Source organism: Bufo bufo, chromosome 8, assembly GCF_905171765.1.
Source record: "Bufo bufo chromosome 8, aBufBuf1.1, whole genome shotgun sequence".
Taxonomy (NCBI): Eukaryota; Metazoa; Chordata; class Amphibia; order Anura; family Bufonidae; genus Bufo; species Bufo bufo.
Genome location: NC_053396.1, coordinates 50,211,962 through 50,226,221, shown reverse-complemented (window position 1 = coordinate 50,226,221; position 14,260 = coordinate 50,211,962). Strand labels below are relative to the sequence as shown.

The 14,260-nt window shown below is 43.6% G+C and overlaps 1 protein-coding gene across 1 annotated transcript in view; it reads right to left on the bottom strand.

Moving 5' to 3' along the window:
* NOX1 (NADPH oxidase 1) overlaps positions 1–9,447 on the bottom strand; it is a 46,044-nt gene extending 36,597 nt beyond the window's left edge. Inside the window, exons 1-2 of the mRNA XM_040405796.1 lie at positions 9,302–9,447; positions 5,328–5,423 (exon numbers count right to left, since the gene is read on the bottom strand). Of these exons, the coding sequence (XP_040261730.1) occupies positions 5,328–5,423; positions 9,302–9,346 (141 nt within the window). The 5' untranslated portion in view covers positions 9,347–9,447. The remainder of the gene's footprint in view (positions 1–5,327; positions 5,424–9,301) is intronic.
* Positions 9,448–14,260: the final 4,813 nt, after the last annotated feature.

Sequence of the window (14,260 nt, the reverse complement as noted above, 5' to 3'; positions counted from 1 at the left end):
GATGTGCCCCTTCACAGAAAAAATGCCCAGATATTTGCCCCTTCACAGAAAAAATGCCCAGATATTTGCCCCTTTACAGTAGTAATGCTCACACATGACCCCTCACAGTGTTTGCATTTCTTTCTGGCAAAGCTACCTGGTTCTGGCCCGCGAAATTTATACCATGTCTAGTGCGGCCCTCAGGCGAGAAATGGTTGGGCACCACTGGTGTATTGCATTTTAATGTCAGTGCTATTCTGGCATTGACCAGCAGGCTGCACCAGAGAGGCGCAGCCTGCTGTAGATTACTCAAGGCAGGTCGGGGGCCTACATTAGACCCCTGCCAGCCTTTACACACATCGGCACCCCGCAATCGCATTTGAGGGGTGCCGATGGGAGACAGAGGGAGTCCGCTCCCTCTGTCAGCACTTTACATGCGGACGGCGCCATTGCCCGCGGCATGTAAAATGTTAAACAGCCCGGATCGGCACTCCTGCTGGTCCGGGCTGTTAGATCAGGGCCTTGGCTCTCATGTGAGAGCCGGGCCCCTGCTCCCCGCGGGTCCCATGCAGCACTTAGACTGGGCCACCATAATAAAGCGGCAACCCAGCCTAAGGCCCCTTAGTGACCGCAGTAAAAAGGCATATGGGTGGTCACTAAGTGGTTAAACAATAAGTCATTTTCTGATGACACATTTTCTTTACTTATTGAACACATCTTCCAGTGGAGCGCATTAATCAGATCCTAACCAACTATTTGTGACACTTCATTAATGTATATCTAGATGAATGGGCTGCTTTGCTACCTTGGGCGGAGTTTTCATATAATAAACATGCTAGTGAATCTACAGGAAAGCCCCTCTTCCTCATGACATAGTCATCAAGTGAGGGTTTCTCTTCCTCTTTCTATTCCTTCTAGAGTACTGGCTGCTGACTCATCTGCTGAATTTTTTTTATTGTATTTAGCAGCAGACTAAAGCGGTTCTTCTGAAGACCACCATTCAGATGAAGAGATTTGCTGACCATAGATGCAGAGCTCCACCACAACACACCTAGGGACAAGGTTTGGTGATCCTCTATGAAAATCAGAGTTCCCTTTTACAAGCTGGCACCTTGTTTCTTTGGTCCTTTTGAAGATTACACAGCTGAACCTGGTATGTTACAGGCTGTATCTTCTTGCTTCTCTGAGGACACCTAATTCTTTTCATGTCTTTCTCAAGCCTATAATCTTCAATCCCTTTTCCAGAGGTTCCACTCCTTCTGCCTCTATGAACAGTTTTTTAGGTGTGTATGAAGTAAAGGATATCTTGGTCATGTAGAAACTCAGAGGCAAGACCTTTTTCCTGGTGGACTGGAATTGCTTTGGTCCTGAGGAGACATCCTGAAAGCTTTGGAGAACAGTCAAGCCCCTGTCCTCCTGAAAAGATTTATTTGAAAGAAGAAGTCCAAAGAAGAGAGGGAGCGAAAGGGTAGATAATACTGTTATGGTGACGCTCCATTCCTGCTGCTGTTCAGCTGTTGAGGGTGGGCATTGGTGCTGCATCTCTCACCCTTTTTCTTCTGCTCCGGCTGGGGGCCTCTGGGCTCCGGTCCTGCCGCTCCTATGTGTCTTCTGGAAGGCCTTGGCCTGCTCCTTCCAGCAATGGTCCACATTCTTTGTTCTTAGGTTGAGCACATTCTGATTTGCTCCTGCCTATGGCCGGCCAATTGCGTGCATTTCCAGGTGGAAGGGGCTTGAGTTTTAAGTTCCTAGTTTGCTAGTTCACAACTGAAGGTCTGCTTTTTCTGTTAGCCTGCTTGTGTATAAAACTCTGCTCGTTTATCGACTCTGACTCTCTGAGATTTCTGTGGTTTGCTAATTATTATAGGAAATGTATTTGTTTTTTCAATTTATTCAGTTTTTCCTCTATTGTCAAGCCTTTGGCTGACCTTATGAAAGAGGGAAGTGATCTTCAGAATCGGAGTTTTGAGGCTGTTTTGGCTTTTAAAACTTTGGAGCAGGCCTTAATGTAAGCTCCAGTTCTGGTTCAGCATAACCTTTCTTGTCCCATTATTGTGGAGGCAGATGCGTCTGAGGTGAGAGAGGGGGGAGTTTTGTCTCAAGGGTACACTTCACTTACCAATTTGTGCCCTTGTGCTAATTTCTCCCATACATTTTGCAGGCGATTGGGAGCTATTGGCTATTGCCCATTTGAAGAATGGTGATATTTTTAGGAGGGGGTCAGACACCAAATTACTGTTTTGACTGCCCACAAGAATTTGACATTACTTGAACCAGCAAAGAAATTCAAACCCAGACAGGCTAGGTGAGCTCTGTTCTATACCAGGTATAAGTTTGTGATAACTTATAGACTTCACTTGAACTTTGTCTGTTGTCTGTTCCAGAGATCATAGATGCATCTATCTATGCATTTTATCACTGATCGGCCTCTGTCTGGGGGTAAAACAGTAATTTGGGTGATGTTGGATTGTTTCAGTAACATTTACTATTTTATTCCATTTTTGAAACTGCCGAATTCCAAGACCTTGTCCCATTTATTTATTAAGCATATTGCTCGTTTACATGGTATTCCTGAAACCATCGCTTCTGATACGTTGCGATTTTAAAGCCTTTTTGTGATAAGCTTCAGATCCACTTGTCATTTTCTTCTGCATTTTACCCTGAGACTAATGGACAGACTAAGCAATTTAATCAAACCCTTAGGCCCCTTTCACACGAGCGAGTTTTCCGTGCGGGTGCAATGCGTGACGTGAACGCATAGCACCCACACTGAATCCTGACCCATTCATTTCAATGGGTCTGTGTACATGAGTGTTTTTTTTCACGCATCAGTTCTGCGTTGTGAAAAACGCAGCATGTTCTATATTCTGCGTTTTTCACGCAGCCCTGGCCCCGAGCACTCGTGCGGAAAAACTGAACACAATTGCAGACAAAACTGACTAAACTTGCTTGCAAAATGGTGCGAGTTTAACTGAACGCACCCGGACCGGACCTAATCCGTCTTTGTGAAAGAGGCCTTAAGCAGTATCTTAGGTGTTATATTACTGTTCACCATCATTTTTTTTAACTATGGGTTTCATCCTCGTGTTGGGTTATTTTCTGAGAAACTGGATGTGGAGATTCTGTGCACAGTTTGGACCCAGGTTTAAGAGAACCTGAAGAAAACCCCTTTTTAAAAAATAAAAAATAAAAATCGAAGTTGATAAGAAACGTTCTATGGGGTTTTTGTTTTCTGTGGAGCAAAATGGTTGTCTACTAAAAATTTGAGTGTCAAAGTATCTTTGCCTTTCCAAGTTGGTTCCCTGGTACATTGGTCCTTATGAGATTGTGGAAATTATTAGTCCTGTTTCTTTCCAATTGCTTCTGTCCTCATCATTTAAAATTCACAATATGTTTCATAAATCCCTGCTCAAAAACTACATTTGCCTATGACTCCTTATAAGGAACCTCCTCCTCCTGTTCAGGTGGAGAGAGACCTGTAGTATAAAGTACAATGCATTGTGGATTTTCTTAGGGTATGAGAATCCACAACATGGTATCTGGTGCATTGGTAAGGTTATGGACCTGAGGAATGTTCTTGGGTTTCAGCTTGTTCTATATTTGCAGATTGTTTGGTTTGTTCTTTTCATAAGAAATTTCCACTTAAACCTAGTGCTAAAATTAAAGGTCCAGTGGCCCCTCATAGAAGTGGTGGGGGTTACTGTCAGGAATTTATCCAGCCATGGCTGTTCTCGCAGCATGGCTATGCTGACCAAGTCCTGTGAGCGCTCTACCTATCTGTGAGCGTGGATGCTGAGCCAATCAGGTGCCTTATTTGGTGTCCGATTCGAGATTGACCATACTGCCTCTTTTGCTTGCTTAATTACTTTTTCTATCGCATTATACATTGCTTGTTTTGAGGGGTTACGAACACCCTGCAATCCAGCAGAAGCTTGCACACTATAGGAAAAAGCGCCAGCCTATGTGCACTCCTATGGTCCCGGCCACCAGAGAGTCAGTACCTTTTACCTATAGTGTGAAAGCATGGCCACCACTGCTGGATTGCAGGGTGGTCTTAACCCCTGGATACGAGCAGTATATAACGTGATTGCAAAATTAATAAAACCAGCAGTGTGGGCAATATGGACAATCACAATACATTAGTAAGTGCCTTTTATTAACTTTGTCAACATGATAAATGCCATTTGCTAAAGTGAGACAACCCCTTTAAGTCTCGTAATGACTGTTTTGCCTGTGATTTTGATCATGGCTCCTGTTTCTCTGTGTGCTCAGAATGGTGCTGCATTACTGTTGGACTATCTAATGTACTTACCGTGGCTTGTTTCTGGATTAATCCCTGACTAATGTTTTTTGTTTCTATTGACTCCGATTCTGACTTGTTTTACTCTTCTGCTACTCCCTGACATCTGAGAAATCTGCTGTTTTCTGGTGCGTTACTTTGCAGATGTAATCTGGTTCCCTAGCAGCCAAGTCCAACTGGCCTCACAGTAAGATCTGGTGATCACGTAGGGGTAAGCCTTAGATCTACGTACTAAGCAGAGTGGTGAAGGAAGACAGGTAGCAGTGCCCTCAGAGGGTGACCCTGTATTCTTCCTTCCTCTTTTTCCTTATACTGAGCATGCACACATAGCTGTCAGTAACTGATAAGACAACTCATTGGACTCCTAAACCCAGAATAAGCAGAGATCTTTATGAATAAGTTTCACATTATAGTGAATCTTCTCCCATATATCAATTTGTTCAGCACCTCCTGCTCTATAAAATGGTGCCTGAAGATTGGATAGAATTTTCAACCTGTAAGCTTATATCGCTTTTATTATGCTTGTTAATAAAAACAAAATTTACAAGAATTTTCAACCTGACAGAGTCCTTTGTTGTTTTGTCCTATGGCAGTGGTAATTGTGGTCAAAGCTTTCCCAGAAAATAATAAATCTAAAACATTTGAACAGAGTTTGTAAAAACGAAAAGAAGTGCATGACTGTATTATGGCTATGTTTTGTATTGAGCCATTATAAATTACCCATAGGGGTACTTCTATTTAATACAGTGTGGCACACAGATGTTTTAGTTACTGTTGAGTTTGACAGAAAAAAAATCAGCTCCATGACATGTTATACTACAGACAGCTTCTGGGTAAGAATATATCATACAACACACAGCGCAGCATGATACGGTTTTATATGGCGCGAATGAGGTTTATATGCATCGCTATACAACCCATGAGATATACAGTAAAGGTGCCTGTAGTGTCAGTTGGTGTACATATAACTAGCACTGAGTCTCTAGTATATACATTAGTAAAAAAGGTTTTCCATTTTCATATATACAATGTATTGGTCAATACTTACTCCCAATAAAGCTCTTGTATATGCATATTGTTCCTGTTTTTCATATGTCATAAAGAAATGAATAAATAGGAAAATATTTAGTCCAAGCCAGGCGATCTGCAAGATATGAACAAAAATGTGTGGACAAAAAGTTATGAGAAAAAGGTGAAGAACTATGGCGAAATGGGATGAAAAAAAACCTGGTAAAAACAGAAAACACACATTACAATCAAGATAATGTACTTACTATGTAAAAAAATATAGCATACGGTACATAATATACATATTATATTCTCATTTACAACCCTGTAATTTTTTTTTTAAAGCAATTGTGTGTGAAAACCAGAGAGATGATCTCAGGAATGAGTCAGAGACGCACACCAATTATTATGAATGTGATCACTAGTATATGTGACCAGAATTAAAGAAAAAAAGTAGAACTCATCTGCCTAAGGCCTCATGCACACGACAGTATTTTTTCACGGTCCGCAAAACGGGGTTCCGTTGTTCCCGTGATCCGTTTCCGTTTTTGTTTCTTCCTTGATTTTTGAAGGATCACCAGACATGAAAAGTGAAAAAAGTCAAGTTTGCCTTGCAAATGATAGGAAAAAAACGGACACGGATCACGGACGCGGATGACAATCTTGTGTGCCTCCGTGTTTTTTTTCACGGACCCATTGACTTGAATGGGTCCGCGAACCGTTGTCCGTTAAAAAAATAGGACAGGTCATATTTTTTTGACGGACTGGAAACACGGATCACGGACGCGGATGACAAACGGTGCATTATCCGAGTTTTCAACGGACCCATTGAAAGTCAATGGGTCCGCAGAAAATCACGGAAAACGGAACAACGGACACGGAACACAAAATAACGGTCGTGTGCATGAGGCCTAAATGGGTTGTTTCACCTCACCATGTGACTTATTATGTGCAAAATGCTAATATAAGTATATTAGTAACTTACTTTCTTTGTCAATTATGGCTCCCGTTCTTATTACACTGAAATTTGCTTTTCGTTATACCATGCTCGTCTCTAGGGGTTATGGCCACGCTTGTGCAATAAGCAGACAAAAACACTGGCCTTTCTGGTGCCTAGGATATGGTAGTGAGGGTACATAGACTCTTGTGCATGCGCAGTAGCTCCCATTCCCAGCCACCTCCTATCTCCTCTAGCAGAAGCTCCGCTCCCTGTCCACCACGTATCTCCTCTAGTTAGAACAGAACAGCTATAAGGCATGGAGCTGTTCTGTTCACTTGTAGCAGCAGAGAATAAAGTATCATATGTTCAGGCCTTGCAAAACATAGCCCTGGACTTGTAATAGACATCGCCACTGCTAGCTGCTCTGCCGAGGCTGCTAATTAGTGTGATATACTTGCAGCCTTTGGAGAACGAACACACAGCCATCAGTCAGCTCTAAAACAGTGCCCAGAAACCAGCCTAGCTCAAGGGCTCAATCATGACGTGAGACAACCCCTTTAAGTGCCAAGCCAATTTTGGTGACAATGTTTTTGTTTTTTTGGGACAAGTTGTATTTTTTAATGGCAATGTTTGATAGTCCATATTGTGAAAATTGACAAATATTATTTATGGGCCGGAATGGGAAAAAAAAAAACGTGCAATTCTGCCATTGTTTTTATGGTTTTCGAAAACAAAAATTAAATGCCTTTCGTTGATATATTCTGAGACTTATAACTTTTTATTTTTCCATCAATAAAGCTGCATTGAGTTTTTTTTTTGCAGAATGAGCTGTAATTTTTATTGACCAACGGTATTCACCATGCTGTATAGATAACGTGATATTTGGAAGTGGGGGTATCATTTATGTTTGTGTTTTTATTGCTTATATTTTTGGTTTTTAAACTGTACTCAATTATTTTTTACTCTCAACTAGGGAGCTTGAACATGCAATCACTTGTACAGCAGACTTCTACAGCTTTATCCTATTACATATAGTATATGTGAATAATTGGAGCACTAAGATGGCAAGCCTGAAAGCTTTCACCACTTGGAACCCCTGATTGTGTCACTGGGAGCAGATTGGGGAACATAGGTAGCCCCTTCCCTTTGTCTAACCACTCAGTTTAAATGTTGACTTGACAATCTAACCTGGTCAGACATTTGTATGTAAAGGTTCCCTGGCCCACAGCCATAAACAACTTTTTAACACTTTTTACTCCCTTCTCCGTGGCCTGGGACATCTCATAGTCCCATTGCTTTTAGTATCACTCTTATGCTGACGATACACAAATCTACCTCTCTAGTCCAGACATCACCACCTTACTATCCAGAATCCCACAATGTCTATCTTCTATATCATCCTTCTTCTCCTTTCGCTTTCTAAAACCTAACATGGATAAAACAGAATTCATCATCTTTCTACCATCTTGCTCAACCCCCCCAACAGACCTATCTATCACGATCAATGGCTGCACACTCTCCCCGGTCAACCAAGTCCGCTGCCTTGGAGTGACCTTGGATTCTGCCCTCTCCTTCCGACCGCACATCCAAGCCCTTTCCACCACCTGCCGCCTCCAACTCAAAAACATCTCCCGCATCCGCACTTTCCTTAACTTTGAATCTGCGAAAAATGCTTGTACATGCCCTCATCATCTCCCGCCTAGACTACTGCAACATTCTCCATCTAGCACTCTCGCACCCCTCCAATCTATCCTCAACTCTGCTGCCTGACTAATCCACCTCTCCCCCTGTTACTCCTCTGCCTCTCCCCTTTGCCAATCCCTTCACTGGCTCCCCATTGCCCAGCGAATTCACTTCAAAGTACTAACAAATACATACAAGGCCATCCACAACCTGTCCCCTCCCTACTTTCCAGATACATCCCCACACACACTCTACGATCCTCACAAGACCTCCTTCTCTCCTCTCCTCTTATCACCTCTTCCCACAATCGCCTCCAAGATTTCTCCAGTGCATCCCCCATACTCTGGAACTCGCTACCCCAACATATCAGACTCTCACCTACAGTTGAATCCTTCAAAAGAAACCTGAAAACCCACCTCTTCAGACAAGCCTACAACCAGTGACCCTGCTGCCTCTATACCGCCATGACCAACTTCACCCGCACCTACTGTGTCCTTCCCCCATACCATGTAGATTGTAAGCCCTCACGGGTAGGACCCTCTCTCCTTCTGTACCACTTTGTAACTCGTCTTGTTTATGATTAGTGCAATTGTCTGTATTATGTATGTATACCCCTTTTCATATGTACAGTGCTATGGAATAAATAAGGCTTTAATAAATAAATAATAATAATAATAATAATAAATAGCAGTCAGCCAAAGCAGCATTTGGATGACATCTATTTAAAGAGGACCTTTCATGGGTCCAGACATTATCAATTAAGTAGAGAGTTGTGTAGGGCATAGTGCAGGAATGTAAGGTCACTTACTAGTTTATCTGTGCGGTGCTCTGTTCCCCCGCTGTGCCCCCCTTTTACTTTTCCCGCCTGGTATGGAAATTAATATCATCGGTACAGGGAGGAGGAGACTGCCCTGTTTCTCAATGGGCGTCTCCTTCTCCCGGGCTGTAGCATGGTCCAATCGCAGCTGAGAGTGTCACAGCGAGGGAGAAGGTCAGCTTTTTTTTAGCTATAAGAATTGAACCTGATGGGAAAAGAAGCTGCCTGGTTGAGTGTTACTGCTGTATAGGCAAATTAAGTTTTGGAAATCCCATTATAGGGTCAAAACTATTAAGCCTGGGCTACACTGTGACTTTTTGTAGTGCGAATGATTTTCACTATTGACAGCTGCAGTCCACAAGATTACATTTAACTGAATACATTCATTTGGACTGCAGCTGTAGTTAAACAGTTAAATCAGTCGCGCTACAAAAAGTCGCAGTGTAGCCTCATCCTTAATGAACTGAGCAGGCAGCAACTCCCAGATCAGCTCTCCAAACTCTTTTCTTTCAGTCTAATCCAGATTTCCACTTCTAGGAACATACATATACATAAGTATGAAATAGTTACTTACCAGAATTACTGCAGAGAACCAGTTATTAGCAATCCAGTTTCCCATGTTGCTCTGTATCTTCTGTCTGTGCTTCCCTAACTGCTGTACTTACCTCTTCTTATGCTGAACACTGACTACTTTGTGTTTGCATTGCTCTGTCTTTATTGAGCATGTTGCATATATTAGTCACTCCTTTTTCTGTAACAGGTGAATTCCCATTGAATCTCTATAAGGAAATAGAAGAATTCCACCTAGTATTGCATCAATCTGACAGTCCTGGCCTTTCAGCGATTTCATAGTTGGAGAACTGGTTCAGTGCTCCAGCGTAACTTCAAAAGAATTTACTCCTCATCTCTCAATAGAGCTTTATTGTGTAACAGCATTAGGTCACCACAGGTTTATTTAGGAATTTTCCTTTTTTTACTAGAGTGACCATCAAAAAATTACACCCAGTAATGCCAAAAAGATAGTAGACTTGTTTTTCCCTAGTCTTAGGAAACCCCTTTAAGGGATTATCTGTATTGTTTCAACTGTCAATAAGGGATAATCACTGAAAGGAAACCCTAATCTAAAATATAACTTTTATTTGGTAATTTAAAACATTATAAAAATTACTTTTACAGGTGCACTCTGCGGTCATACTAAACCCTCATACTGATGTAAAATTGAAAGATTAGCCAACATATCCTACTTTGGAGGACATGTCTGAGCCCGAGCACCGCGCCAAGGTTTCTCAAGTAGCTCGGGACCTAACGCTAAACCTACCTGTGCCGTATGGGCAATACCAGAAGCCAGTGGGCAAATTACAAGAGTGCAAGGTCCGACTCGTGGCAAACTCCCAGTTACCTCCAGCATGCAGCCATGCTTACAATGGGAGGAGGCAGAGAGCTCTGAGCTCCACCCAAGACTGGCTGATATAGCTCAGGCCTCACATGTGCACCAGAATGTTGCCTGTAGATGGAAATAAAGGCACATTCAGACTAGGAGTTTTGACACCTCCAAACAATTCTATATATAAACTACAATATGACTTGGTAATGAAAAGCAGGAAGTGCTCAACCCCATATGCAGTGGCCAGTGGCGTCTCTAGCTTTCAAATTTTGGGGGGGCACACTGGGGGCCTGGACAAAAGTAGGGGGGGGCAGCTATAACAACGATACATTTACACAAGTACGCTTAGAAATGCTGCAATACTTTACCCAATACCTAAAACCGCAACAGGGAAGAAAAGTCCAGCTGTCTGTGGATGACACTTTTATAGAGAGGGGGATCTGTGGATGACACTGTTATGGGGGGGATCTGTGGATGCCACATACCGTATATAGCATCTTATGCTATATGTGTCATCCACAGATCCACCCCATGACAGTGTCATCCCTATTTCCCCCTCCATAACAGCGTCATCCACAGATCTCCCTCCCTATAACAGTGTCATCCACAGATCTCCCTCCCTGCCTCTCACAGGAGTGTACATATATAAAATAAACATATTTCACATGAAAACGTACAGTTACTTGGCTTGGCCCTTGGGGATCTCGGACACCACTTCAACACTTGGCCGGGGGCTCGGCGGAGCTGATGTTGTGTTTTATCCTAATGAGAAAGATTTCATAATAAGGATTTGGAGAAGGGGCAGAGGGATAGCAGAGCAGGGAGAGGCTGGTGCTGCTACTAGGGGGTCATACCATGGGGGAGTAATAAAACCCACCATAATGCCCCCCAGTAGAAATAATTCTCCTTATAATGTGCAAAACATACCCCCTTATGCCCCCAGTTGAGCTAATGTCCCCCATAATGTGCCAGTATAAAATACCCCTATATAGTGCACCAGTAAATGCCTCCATAGTGCTCCTCTCCCCCCTTCCTGCTAGTGCCCCCCATAATGTACCAGTATAAAATGTCCCATATATCGTGCCCCAGTAGATGCCCTCAGTGTCCCCCATAATTTGCAAGTATAAAATACCCCTTCTTAGTGCCCCCCGTAGATGACTCCATAGTACTCCTCTCTCCCCTTCTCCATAGTACCCACCATAATGTGTCCCAGTATAAAATGCTACTGTACAGAGCCCCCCATATAAAACACCCCTTCTTTGTGGCCTCAGTAGATGCCCCTATAGTGCCCACCAATAATGTGCCAGTAATAAGTGCCCTCAATAACGTGCCAGTAACAAGAGCCCCCCAATGTGCCAGTAATAAGCCCCCATCACGTGGCAGTAACAAGAGCCCCCATCACGTGGCAGTAATGAGCCCCCCATCACGTGCCAGTAATAAGCCCCCCATCACGTGCCAGTAATAAGCCCCCCATCACGTGCCAGTATTAAGCCCCCCCATGTTCCAGTATTAAGTCCCCCCATCATCATGTGCGAGTATTAAGTCCCCCCATCATCATGTGCCAGTATTAAGTCCCCCATCATCATGTGCCAGTATTAAGTCCCCCCATCATCATGTGCCAGTATTAAGTCCCCCATCATCATGTGCCAGTATTAAGTCCCCCCCCATCATCATGTGCCAGTATTAAGTCTCCCCCCATCATCATGTGCCAGTATTAAGTCCCCCCATCATGTGCCAGTATTAAGTCCCCCCCATCATGTGCCAGTATTAAGTCCCCCCCATCATGTGCCAGTATTAAGTCCCCCCCATCATGTGCCAGTATTAAGTCCCCCCATCATCATGTGCCAGTATTAAGTCCCCCCATCATCATGTGCCAGTATTAAGTCCCCCCATCATCATGTGCCAGTATTAAGTCCCCCCATCATCATGTGCCAGTATAAAGTCCCCCCCATCATCATGTGCCAGTATAAAGTCCCCCCATCATCATGTGCCAGTATAAAGTTCCCCCCCATCATCATGTGCCAGTATAAAGTCCCCCCCCATCATCATGTGCCAGTTTTGTAATAAGCCCCCCCAATGTGCCAGTAACACTATTGTAAAAAAAAAACAAAAAAAAAACACTTATACTTACCTAAGTGTCAGCGATGCGATGCAGCCTCTTCCTGTGTCCCACGCTGTAATGTAAGGCTCAGGCGACACGATGACGTCATTGCGCCGGCCTCTGATAGGCTGCCGGCCTAGTGCCTGCAGGCAGGGGCGTACATAAAAATCACTGGGCCCCATAGCAGGAATCTAAATTGGGCCCCCATTCCCCTTTTATAGCCCCTCCCTTTGTTCCATGAACTATTCTTGCTGCTGCGTTTTATAATTTAGGCCATCAGGGCCGGAATGGGATTACAAAACAGCCCTGGCACACAAAAGAGGTATAATAGATGCAGATGTATATTATATACAGCAGTGTACAGTTATGTGAGGTACGCGGTATAATAGATGCAGTGTGTACAGGTATATAGTATATTCCCTAGTGTTCTGATATGTGAGGTACAGGGTATAATAGATGCAGTGTGTACAGGTATATAGTATATACAGCAGTGTACTGATATGTGAGGTACGGGGTATAATATATGCAGTGTATACAGTATATACAGTAGTGTAATATGTGAGGTACGAGGTATAATAGATGCAGTGTGTACAGATATATAGTAAATACAGCAGTGTATTGACACCTCGTACCTCAGATATCAGTACACCGCTGTATATACTATATATCTGTACACACTGCATCTATTATACCTCGTACCTCACATATATAGTATATACAGAAGTGTACTGATATCTGTACACACAGCATCTATTATACCTTGTACCTCACATATCAGTGCACTGCGGTATATACTATATATCTGTACATATTGCATGTATAATACTGTGTAATATATGCAGTGTGTGTGCATGTATGTGTGTGTATCTATATATATATATATATATATATATATACAGAGCAGTGTATTGATGTGACACATAGAAGGTATAATACTGTAGATGCAGTGTTTATAGAAATATGTGGTCAGTTATGCATTATAGTCACTGTGAGGTACATGAGGTAGTGGTAACTGTCTGAAGTAGTATACATGAGTGAGCAATGAGTAAAAACAGGGCATGGAGGGGAGGTAAATGATGAAAAGTGGAGGACCTCCTCTTACCTCTCCATTCCAGTCTGTATGGATCAATGCAGAGCTGCTTGTGAACTTTTAATACTTGCTGTTAGGGGTTGAAGGACCTGTGATGATGTCATCACAGGTCCTGGCAGATGTACCTTTGAAACCTAGGAACTACACCATTTTTGGTGCAGTTCCTTTGCTAGATTCTGCAGGACCTGTGATGTTGAAGATGATGTCATCACAGGTCCTGGCAGATGCACTGTTCTAACCTGGGAACTACACTTTACACTGTGCAGTTCCCTTACAGGACCTGTGATGACATCATCAAAGGTCCTTTAGCTTTAGAAAGGTAAACAGGAGTAATTAGGGGGCGGGGCCTCTCCTCCACTTCGGTGCCTGCCTGCAGCCTATCAGAGGAAAGGGAAGGGACACGCCTCTCCCTCCCCTGCACCTCCGCTGGCATAGGCAGTTTACAATGGAGATGAGCGCAATGGAAGCGCTCATCTCCCTGTGCCCGGCGGCGGCGGCTGCTCACTTGGGGGGGGGGGGGGTCATTTTAGTTGGGGGGGCACATGGGGGGGCACAGCATGATGTAGGGGGGGCCGTGGCCCCCTCTGGCCCCCCCCCTGGCGACGCCACTGGCAGTGGCGCATCTATATACCGGGGGAGCAGATCCTGCACTTGTGGTCCGCTGCTAATGGCAATCCCCAGCAAAAATACATACAATGGAGGATGCCTGCAGCGGACCACAAGTACCACAATAGACATCCTACACAGGATAGCAAATGTGTGGATGTGATAAACAATAGAACTAAATAAAAAAAACTTTTACAAAGACAGGTGCACTCTGCAGTCTTACTAAACCCTCATACTGATGTAAAATGGAGGATTAGCCAACATATCCTACTATGGAGGACATGTCTGAGCCCGAGCACCACGCCAAGGTTTCTCAAGTAGCTTGGGACCTAACGCTAAACCTACCTGTGCC